At 46.6% G+C, this 11,601-nt stretch overlaps 1 protein-coding gene across 1 annotated transcript; it reads right to left on the reverse strand.

Annotated features, from left to right (window-relative positions):
• Positions 1–521: 521 nt before the first annotated feature.
• Positions 522–7,165, reverse strand: LOC103629640 (zinc finger CCCH domain-containing protein 45). Its single transcript, XM_020539324.3, has 7 exons — positions 6,633–7,165; positions 5,765–6,148; positions 4,845–5,007; positions 4,605–4,715; positions 2,540–2,608; positions 1,790–1,876; positions 522–1,673 (listed from the first exon to the last, which is right to left on the reverse strand). Exons 1-7 carry the CDS (start codon positions 6,983–6,985, stop codon positions 897–899), a joined length of 1,944 nt encoding a protein of 647 aa, XP_020394913.1. The 5' UTR covers positions 6,986–7,165; the 3' UTR covers positions 522–896.
• Positions 7,166–11,601: the final 4,436 nt, after the last annotated feature.

Here is an 11,601-nt window from a genome sequence, read left to right on the forward strand (position 1 = left end):
CGGCTTGCGTGTCGTGTTATCTTATCCAGAACCGGTACGATCGATCCGAGGAGCCCATCTCCATCCGTGATCCGTCGTCCTTCTTGATCTCGATGCCGATGGGCAGCTGCTCCGCCTCCAATTCTCCATGATGTCGATTCGTCCGTCCCAATCCGATCTCCGGGCGGCCCCGTGCCCGGATCTCGTGCGTGCCCCGTCGCCATCCCCTCCCACTCCCTCGGCTGGCCTGGGGGAGAAGAAGGACGGCATTGCCTGGTTGGGGAGTGAGACACGCGACTGACTGCCTCGAGTGGAGGAGCTGCAGCATCCGCTCCCCCGGTGCCGGTGGTGGACGCCGACAGCCAGCCACTGTCTCAATCGCCAGGTGCCCCTGCCAGCCCCGGGCCAGGTGAAAACGCGATCACCGCGCTGCGGCTGCCTGGTTGGTCCGTGCCGGTGCCGACGCCCAGGAATCTGCACCAGTCACATTGCCCAGAAATCATAAAAGCAAGGGTACGGCGAGCATATATAAAACCAAATAATTCAAATAACATATGCGACTATATATATAATAATAAGAGTAGAAAGAAATGTACCGTATACTACAGGCTGAGCGTATTTTGATGATATGTGTATTCACATGTTAAACCCCACAATGTAAGACCCTAAACCGTATACTTGTGTACATCGCTGTGATGTTAAGCACGGCACAAGAACTGGCACGGCTGAAGAGATAGTTCATGCCAGTGCCAGATTTTATTCTACCACAATGTGCTTACACAGCAAAATTTTCAACTAACAATGTCACTGCCCACCACATTTTTTCTCTCTCACTACCTTAGTTCTAATCTCAGTTTACAAAATAAGAGATGATCTGTTTTCACCATGTCCAGTATGAATAGAATCTCAGAATCCCTCTATCGTTTCCTTGATCGTCTGGGAGCCGTCTCCTCTTCGCTCTCGCTGCCGTCGTCCTGAAGGGCGCTTCTACCAGACCTGTCTCCAGGCTGGGGTCTGGCTCCATCTGCACCAGAGTTTCCAGTGTTGTCATGGCCCCTGCCGCCCTGCTCAGACACTGTCTCGAACCTGTCCCCGCCACGGTCACCACCACCCGCTGGCCTTCGCTGCTGCTCCCGCTTCACAGCAGCACGGTTACTCGGTGGTGGCAGCGGGGGCATGAAGGGCGCCATGCCCATGGGGCGACCAGGCCGTCCAGGCCCAGGCCCGCCCATTCCCATCAGCGGACCACGCCCAGGGCCCATCATCATGTCGAGGCCCAGAGGGAAGGGCTGCGGGGGCCTGCCAGGGAACCCCATCCCGGGCATAGGGCCTCTGGCGAAGTCTCCAGGGAACCTTGGCCCAACGAAGGGCGGGAAGCCACGTGGCATGCCGAATGGGTCTGGCAAGCCGAAGCCACCGCCGAAACCCATCATGTTGGGAGGGAAGCCACGGCCTGCCATCATCGGCCCACGCATCATCGGCATTTGATGCGGCCACATCATCCCCCTCCCTCCTCTTCCTCCCCTCCCTTGAGGCTCTCGGCCGGCGCCTTCTTCCTCCTCCTCGCTTTCCTCTTCCTCGTCTTCTTCATTATCGTCGAACAGCACAATATCTTGATTATCAGCTGCCTCGTCGGCACTGACTCCTTTTGCTTTTTCCTCCTCTCGCTTGGCCTCTGCTGCGATTAGCATAGCCTGAACCCATATCCAAAAATATCAGAGACAGGAAATAGACACTTCAAGCAAATGAGATCATAAGGGTAATGGGAACGTTGGAAACAAGATAAATAGGCAATAAATGCATAGCATACCGTAAGTTCACTGTCTGGCTCCAGGTAGAGCAGAGAAGCCAACTGCTCACCGATGAAAGGTTCGAGTTCCTGGCAATCTCTGCTGATCTGCGGTAATCAGAAAGTGAACTGAACTATTAAATTCTGGAAACATTTTTGCGAATGTAGATATAATCCTAATATATATATATATATATATATATATATATATATATATATATATATATATATATATATATATATATATATATATATATATATATATATATAAAAAAGTATACGGTTCTGACGACCTAGTCAATCATCACTGTGTGTATACCACTAGAATTTCTGTTACTTATCTTTCTGGCCTACATTAATTTATAACATCCTCCCGGCAAGATTAATTTTCCAGCTAGTGTTTTAATCATTATATAAACCGTACAAAAGTTTGAAATTCAATCAACCAGCCAAATGTAACACACTATTACAATCTCTGGTGAAATATAAATGGAGACAATAAGGATGAATAACATGTATGGTTTATAGTTAAAGCAAATCCAGATCAGTCTTTCCAGGAAGGTTTGACGATGGCTTATTCAACATTGTGACAAAGAACAGATGGAAATATATCAGAAAATATGAAACAAGACAGGCTGCAAAATACTGCTATATGTATAAGCTAAACAACAGTTTTCACACTTTGCCATTTTATAACATATAAAAGAACATACTTTTATAACATATTAAAAACATACATAATGCATCATATTTCAAGGAGCCAAGGCCTACCTTAACAGGGAGGTTATCATTATATGGATTGCGGAGATGATGGGTTTTCTGAAATGACAACTCACAAAGCTGCAGCACAAAAACTGTTGTAAGTATAGACATAATAATGATATTAGACACACTATAAGGTTTTCATGCAAAAACAAATGGCAAGAATATTCAATGAGAAGTCTTATCAGCCACAACTTGAATTAATGATTTGGTGAATGGTATAACCATGCTTGTAAACTCAACATCAATTTTATCCAGTTCCGAAGGGAAAAAAATATCAATATAAAGGTGATAAGCCATATTGATTTGTATTGTGTTCAGTTCATAAAAAATGCAAACAGAACATAAACACAAGACCTTTGGCCTACATGCTTGCAAGAACTAAAGCTAACCAATGAATAGTTCATCTGTACAACGAATGAGTAGCAGATCCAAATTTTGATACGGAGAACATCACCCAATGGAATGCCACTTCAAGGAATTAGGGGCTGTTTGGTTTGCTACCTAAGACGCCACAACGTGCCTAACTTTTCTGCCTAACCTTAGTTCTTCAATTCGAGCGACTAAGGTTAGGCAGATTGTGGCGCCTTAGCTAGGAAACCAAACAGGCCTTTAATGCGATAGTTTCAGCTTGAAATAAATTGCCTGGGACTAAAGCATATCTTAACCACAATTCCATCAACATATAAGTGCATTTTTCTACTAATTTTTTGCATGCCTGTAAACATGAGCTTGGCTATTTTAGATGGTTTGCCCAGAGGAGGATTAAGTCCAGATTCCCTTGGGAACAGGGCCAAGGTTGCACAGATGAATAGGTGGACAGAAAGGAAGATTTGAGCTGTTACTAACCAAATCAAAAGTACAACATAGAAGTCTTCATGCACTATAATGTGAATTTATAACCATACAGCCATGGGCCAGAGCTAGGTGCAACACATTAGCCAAACTACACGGTGTGATATCCTGGCCCCTGGGATGGGATATCCTGGCTCAAGACTGAATAGAATTAATAGAGTATTCATACCAACAAGGTGCATCTTCTTTTTCGGAAGCCTGTCTTGAAAGAACCTACAAGTTAAGTGTAAGCAATTTGGGATAGGTGACTGACCGGGAAGTTTTCTCGGGTGCGCATGAGTGAGGACAAAGTGCGTACAAAAGACTCATGTTGGTCTATAGGGACAATATATGATCCTAGAGAGCTGTCAGGAGTAAGTACCGCTGGTCCAGGAATTGGACGAGATATTACAAGTGGTATCAGAGCCGACCCTCGAGGTTTCACGGGCATGTGTGGGCTAGGGGGTTCGGGTATATGGCGCATGACGCATGCAGGCCCGGAGTGGTCACATGACATGGCATATGACGACACTAGACACACAGACATGGCTAAGAGGGGAGGTTCCTGGATTGGGGTTGACCGACGAGGACGTCGGTCTTCTAAGGGGGGTGGATTGTGATATCCTGGCTCCTGGGATGGGATATCCTGGCTCAAGGCTTAATAGAATTAATAGAGTATTCATACCAACAAGGTGCATCTTCTTTTTCGGAAGCCTGTCTCGAAAGAACCTCCAAGTTAAGCGTGCTTGACTTGGAGCAATTTAGGATGGGTGACCGACCAGGATGTTTTCCCGGGTGCGCATGAGGGAGGACAAAGTGCGCACAAAAGACTCGTGTTGGTCTGTGGGGACGATATATGATCCTAGAGAGCTGTCAGGAGTAAGTACCGTTGGTCCAGGGATTGGACGGGGTGTTACACACGGCTTCCCCGCCCAAGCCAGGCAGCAACAACATGACTTATGTAATGGGTAATAGGTTAATTTGTCAGTCATTAGTTGCATTAGGAATTTCCATGTCTTTGCCACAATGTCACATGAGCAATTAAAGGAGTAATGTGATTGTGAGGAATCGAACAAAAAGAGAAATCAATATCCATGCCTATCTAAAGCACGTTCATACGCATAAGCTATGATTATCAGTTATCAGCTCAAAGTCTAATATCCCATCATCTGGAAACGGCAAGCTACGATTAAAGTGGTGATAAACAAACAGGAGTACATAATCAGCAAGAAAACTGCACCTTAAGCCACTGCATAGAGAAGTTCCGACCAAAATGTGCTGTTCCATGAGCAGATTTCCAATTTCCACCACCAATGTAGCCACCAATCCTAGAAGTCATCTTTGCACACCCCTTGAAAGGCATAACATTTAGTCTAGTAAATAAACTTAATTGAACAATTTAAAAATACCAGTTTCAAATATTAGATCAAAAACAGGCAAATATAACAGTATTCATATCAAATAGGAACCTTCAGTATACCTGGAAATTGCGAGTTCTATTAATTGAGAATATCAAAATAACATTCTCAGTGGATTCAAAAGCTTCATTGAGTTTAGCCTCGTTACTCCTCTGTGTAGCCCAAATTCCTTGCTGAACTGATATTTCCAGATTCTCCCGATTGCAACTTTTAACAATGAAGTACCTGATGTTTTACATTTACCAACCCAAGACTGAATTAGAGAACCATTATAGTATAGCACAGCTGATACCACTAAATAATTAAACGGAACTTCTGACAGATGGATAGGTGATGGTACTACTAAAATATGGGCTAGATTACTGCATGCACTCAGCCATAGCAATAGGTACAAAAGTTTTAAAAAAATCACAAAAGTAAGCAAGTAACCTGACAGAAGGTGAACCCATAGAACTGTTATTCATAAAACTAAGTAACTAACTTGCTAAGCTCCATATATATTTCAACAAGCGAGTCAAATATCCGATTACTATGTCTGTAAAACAGAAGGGATATTCTAACCCTTATTTTTCAAGGGATTGCTCAAGATACCCAAAAAAAAGAAGGAAAGATATTGATTTCCCAAGTATCGCAACACATGAACCATCTCATGTGCTACTTGAACTTTCCAGCATGAACTTTGTCCATACAAACATAGTAATAGTTTAGCAGTAACTACTGTTACACAAGCTTCTATTGAAGAGTTAAATATTGTGGAACCAACCAGAGAGAATAACTAGCTAACCTAGATTTGTAATCCGAAGAGCGAAACGACTACAAGCTTTTTCTTTCAATAGCTTGAAATTAAGTACAATGTATCAACAAGTGTCAAAACATATAATATGTCATAGTTTTATGAGATACACTGTTGCAACCAAAACTAAGTGCGTAGTTTTCACTGTTCTAAAAGTTTTACAAGCATGACTAGAAACTCCACACACACCTAGATGGTCCTTGTGGAAGGGGTGTGGCGATTCTAGTGGCTTGATGACCATTTGAAACACCTTGGGCCTGATCATTTGTATTTGGCTTCTGCTGCTGCTGTGGTGGTTGTTGATTCAGCGTTTGTGCTTGTTGTCCACCAGCTGGTGGATCCACGGCAGTGGCATTTTCTGCCGAGTTTTGGTTAGGCAACCCAGAACCTTGTGGATGTTGAGGTCTCTCCCCTTGATGATTATAATTATTATTTCTATTCTGACTGTATCTGTTAAAAGAGCGCATCTGCAAAATCTTCTGAAGAACTTCCTCAACAGAAGGCGGTGGCCCAGGGAGCTTGATATGCTTATACCGGCAATTAGGACCATTGGGACAAAAACCCATCTTGTACCTGTAAAGTATGGAACAACATAGATTCAGATGTGATGAAAGATGGAAATCAATCATTCTTAACTTTGAACAATCAAAATACAAAAACTAATCGTTAGAATAATATAGTCACAGCTTTACAAGTTATAGTTGTATGGCCATTTTTGTAGCAAAAAAACAGCCAGATACATTGCATTCCCGGAATATCATGTCAGATGCAGCTTCTTTCAGTGAAATTATCGAAGTAGCCAAGTTTATTATATTGAATCAAACCACATGTAGCAACCGAGGGCTAACTAAGACCGACCTAGAGGACCAGAGACTATGATCACTATAATCTCAAACCCAAACTCGAATCAATCACCACGAATTTGCCATCTTAGTTAGAAATTTTTCGGACAAGTTAGCAAATTTCTTCGACCACAGCCGCCACCAAGCTTATAAAAAGCCGTCTTTCCCACCCAGACGTTTACATCAACACTTTCGTGTGGCATCAGAGATCTCACATGTTGCACTCCTTGACGTCGTCGTACGAGTGCTTGTACGCGCAGTCGGGCTCGCGGCACTCGCCGAAGTCGCGGAAGAAGCGGCAGACGGGCATGCGGGCCTTGTCGAACTGGTGCAGGAATCCGCAGGCCTCGCCCTTCATGCAGAGGCCGCGAAGCCAGTGCCGGCACACCGTTTGGCGGTAGCTCCCGCGACCTCGGCCGCGCCCGTGCATACCCAGCCCGTCGCCGCCTCCCCCGACACCCGCGCCGGGGTCGGTGGAGGACGGCACGGGGCCCCCGCCCCCAGAAGCTGGGGCAGAGTCGAGGCCGCCCTCGAAATCGAAGCTCAGTCCGCCATCGCTGTCGTCCATGGGAGATGCTAGGGTTTAGGATTTTTTTTCTCTCTTTGATTCGATTGGACAGTTTTTTTCTTCCGGGGGTGGTGGAGTGGAAATCAAACTCCATTTTTTCACATGTAGTGTTTGGATGTGCTAAATTTTAGCACCTGCCATATCCTAATTTGGGGTGAGGAGAGTGAGATGTCTTTTGCTCAGTTGGATCACTTTTAGCTCATTCTAGCATACTTTATGAGCTAAATGGCTAAAAGCATGTACAACTTTATTAATTAAGAATCTCTGGGTTAAGTGAAAAAATCAAGAGATGACTCTTCGTGAAGGGTATATCTCTACACGATTCCCTATATAAGGTTTGCATCATGTAGTCTTTTAGTTGTCTCGGAAAATCGATCTAAGTGCCTAGGGTTGTATATATCTTAATAGGTGCAAAAGTTTAGCACTTCATTTTTAGTATCTTTTACCACTCATGTTTGGATCTCCAAGTGCTAAAGTTTAGCTAAAAGTATAATGTTAAACTTTAGCACTATGGATACAAACAGGTCCAAAGGTTAGTTTACGTCACATCGAATGTTTGGATGCCATTATAAGTATTAAATATAGCCTAATTACATAACTAATTGCACATATGAAGCCTAATCGGACTATACCTTAGTCATGTGATGCTACATTAAAAATTTGTTAGTCATGGATTAATTAGGTTTAATAAATTTGTCTCATCGTTTAGTCTCCATTTGTGTAATAAGTTTTGTAATTGGACTATATTTAATTCTCAAAACTAACATTCAAATAGCTGATGTTACGTAGACTAAACTTTAGTTAAGGGAACCAAACACCCTAATACAAGCGACATCATTTATATCCATCACTATGCTAGGGCATATCTCACTCATGAATGTAGTATATATTAAATGCATAATCTTCATATGATACAACAATAACTATAACAAGATAGAAGTAGTTGAACTTATGTTGCACATGACATATTGCCTATGAAAAGATGTAAATATCACCTCCCTTATGATATAAAAGTGAGACGTAAAGCAACATACAAAGTGTTTTTGACAACTAGGGCTAGACAACATTTGAGTATATAAGCTTTGTATACACTTACATATAATCATCCACCACATAGAGGACGTCTGGTATTATGCTCAAACGGCTCGAGCCACACTACATCACATGAGCGGTTACAACCCTATCAACGTTATGATCCAGCAGTTCTAGACCTACATCTCTTTGTCTCTCTAATTTTCTCTAGTACCATATGCATCAAGTGTCGTATCTCGACGGTATTGGGTGAGTCGGGTAGTGACGTGACACGCTTTGTTGTGTTGTATTGACATGGCTTCACGAGTGCACCCAATCAATAAAGCACTTGAGAGCACTTAGAGGGGGTGAATAGGTGATACTGTAAAAATAGCTTAAAACAATACAAACTTGGTCTAATGATTAAGTTAGTGCAAACTCAAACCAAGTTTGGATGATAAAAAGAGAGATAAGTTCCCTTCGCTTGATTGCTCTTTCAAAATATCAAAGATTCTAAGAGCAATAATACAAGTGGGTAGAGAGAACTTAGGAAGAATGAAAAAATCCCAATAAAGTAAATGAGACAAAAGACACGACGATTTTTATCTCGTGGTTCGGTCAAGTGTAATATATTTGCCTACTTCGTGTTGTGGTGTCCTAATGGACAAGGGTACTCAACCCTCTCAAGCGATCACAAAGATCAACTTGAGTGCCACATTCTTCCTTTATCACCTATATTCCATTTGCGAGAAATCTCCACAACTTGTAGTCTCTCTCGGCCTTACAAATGATCAAAATCACAGCTTAGAGTAAGGGAGGGAGATAGAATGCAAACAATAGAGCAAATCACAAAAACACACGCAAGAAAGCTAAAGACATGAGCGCGAGAACACAATATCACAAAGACAACTAGAAAACTAGCGCTCGAATCTCACTAAAATCACTAGAAGGCATGGTCGCAGAGTTTCCAGAGTGTTGGTATGCTCTTGAGATGCTTGGGTATTGGTTGGAGGCGCCTAGGGGTCCCTTTTATGGCCTCAAAGGACCTAGGAGTTGTTGCCTCCTCCATTTAGAAGCTCCAAAACTTTCCTGTCTATGAGCGCACCAGACTGTCCGGTGGTGCACCGGACCATCTACAGTAACGGTCAGCAGATCCTCTGATTGGCACATTTTCTTAGCCGAGTGGCACCGGACCGGTCAGGTGATGTCAGCTAGTCGTTGGGTGTCGTGGGAAGATGTAACGCCCTGAATTTGGGGGTAGAATTTTTTTCTTCTTTTCTCTCACCAAATTCGGGCGTTACTCTCTTTTCTCTTTCCCCGTTTGCTCCTTCTTCCCAATTTCAAACCAGTATAGCGGCATGTGTCCGTGTCATGTATAAACCAAAACCTAAGTGTCATGAGTGTTGCATCATGCCGAAGCACATTTCTTTGTCTGAGGTTGAGTGTTCGTCTCGTTCCGTTCCGGATTTTGATTCGCGTTTTAAGTCTGTTTAGTGGTCCGCGCGCGTCGTGGGTTTTCAATCCGCGAAGTGGCCCGGCCCAGCCCAACTTAGCCCAGCCTAGCTCAGCCGGCCCGGCCCGTCCCGGCCTGCGCGCCCCCGGAGCCCAAAACCCCCCCATGCGCCCCCACCTCTCTCCCTCTCTCATTTGGATCTCCCGCGCAACAACTTCCCTCTCCCTCTCCCACCTCTCTCTCCCCGTGGTGCCCTAGGATTTGGAGACGGCGATCACCGGATTTTGGACCCCGAGGTGAGCTCCCCTCCCCTCCCCTTCTCCTCTCTCTCTCCCTCTCCCTCCTCTTCTTCTCCCCACGCGCGCCCCCTTTCTCTCCCTGCCCGCGCGCGACTCCGACCCCGGCGGCGCTCGCCCGCGGCGGCGCGGCCCCTGCCCGCCCCGGCCCCCGCGCGGCCCCTTCTCCCTCCCTCCCCGCGGCGGCGCCCCCGCTCGGCCCCTCGGCGTGGCGGCTCGGCCCCCTGCCCGCTCGCCCGCGGCGGCGCTCGGCCCGCCCGCTCGGTCCCTCCCCGCGGCGGCGCTCGGCGCCCGCCCTCGGCCCCGTCCCCGGCCTCCCTCCCCGGCGGCGCCCGCCCGGTCTCCCTCCCCGGCGGCGCTCGGCCCCTCCCCCCTCCCTCCCCGGCGGCCTCGCCCGCCCGGCCTCCCTCGGCGCGGTGGCGCTCGGCCCCCGCTCGGCCCTCCCCGCGGCGGCGCTCGGCTCCCCGCCCCCGGCTCGCCCGCCCGGCCCCCGGCGGCGCTCGGCCTCGCCCCCTGCCCGTCCCCGGCCCCTGCGCGCGGCCCCGCCCCTCGGCTCGGCCGGCCGTGGTGGCCCGGCGCCCTCCCGCGGCGCGGCGAGCCCCGCTCGCCCGCGCGCCCCCGTCCCTGGCCGGTTCAACCGCCCCCCCTGGCCGGTTCAACCGCCCCCCTGGCCGGTTCAACCGCCCCCCCCCCCCAGCTCGGCCGCCCGTTCCCGTCCCGGCCTCGCCCGACCGTATCTTCGCTCGCCCGCGCTCGCGGTGATTATTCGTTAGTTAGCGTGTTGCGTCGCGCGCTTCGCCGCGCGACGGATTTGTCTAAATTCAGATTCTATCTTGTGTGCGTCGTGCGCTTCGTCGCGCGACGATCCATTTTTTGTTTCAGGTTGTTTAAGGTGTAACGTCGTGTGTGTATTCACGCGACGTTCCACTTTGGACTCAGTTTAGTCGACGTATGCCGTCGTGCGCTTCGTCGCGCGACGTTTAACGTCTCCTCGTATCTAAGGCGAAGTGTCTCGTTGCGTGCTCGGTCGCGCGACGAGTCGTTAACTTTTTAATTTGTTTTAGAGAGCTTTGTCGCGCGTCTCGCCACGCGACCATTCTTTTTATTTATCTCCACCTGCTTATAATAATTAGACATGAAACATGACTTTACTTTATGCTAAACATAGTGTCTACATTAAATTTCCTTCCATTAAGCGAGTGGTTAATTTATAATCATGTAACATGATCGTTTCTCGACTGTCTTTTCCTCTTTCTCTCTTAACCGTACTCGCGAACCCGCGTAGAACGTTTGTTTACTTATTGCATTCTATTGTATGGTGTACTGTTCTTTTGTATTAAATGTGTGGATGTATGTATGTTTGCAATCGCATAGAGAACGATCCGGTTGAAGAGCCCGAGGAACTCGCAGGAGAAGCCCCTGAGCAGCAGTCGGTTGGTGGAGGCAAGTGTCCTTTGACCTATCTCTGTCCTATTCATTCTTTAATTCACCTCCCGCTTTACATATTTATGCCTAAGGTTTGACTAGCTTTTGTTATCCCTATCCTTGCTTACCTATTTGGGTTGGATTATTACTGTTTAGCTTTATGCTATTGCTCAACTCTAATCAATGAACATGATGAGATTATCTATGATACGCTGTTTTCCCTTCTCTTATTATGATATTATGCTTGTGGTCTTCAAGGGGACTCGAGCGGTTTCTCGAGTGCCTCTCCGTAAGGACCTGTTCTATGGATGACCGCCCGGGAAAACAGTGCAACCATGAGGGTAGAATGGGGTGCCCTTAGCTGAATATTTAGAGGATCTGGGGTGTAGTTCACTTAGCCGTCGTGCCGTCAATGGGGCTCGGTGTATGCG

The sequence above is a fragment of the Zea mays genome, chromosome 6, assembly GCF_902167145.1.
Source record: "Zea mays cultivar B73 chromosome 6, Zm-B73-REFERENCE-NAM-5.0, whole genome shotgun sequence".
Lineage (NCBI taxonomy): Eukaryota > Viridiplantae > Streptophyta > Magnoliopsida > Poales > Poaceae > Zea > Zea mays.

Coding starts and splice junctions, on each gene's coding strand:
- LOC103629640 (XM_020539324.3), bottom strand. CDS start 6,985: ATGGACGACAGCGATGGCGGACTGAGCTTCGATTTCGAGGGCGGCCTC. Junction 4,716..4,844: donor ATAGAACTCGCAATTTCCAG/GTATACTGAAGG, acceptor ATGCCTTTCAAG/GGGTGTGCAAAGATGACTTC. Junction 2,609..4,604: donor TCTCTATGCAGTGGCTTAAG/GTGCAGTTTTCT, acceptor TTTGTGCTGCAG/CTTTGTGAGTTGTCATTTCA.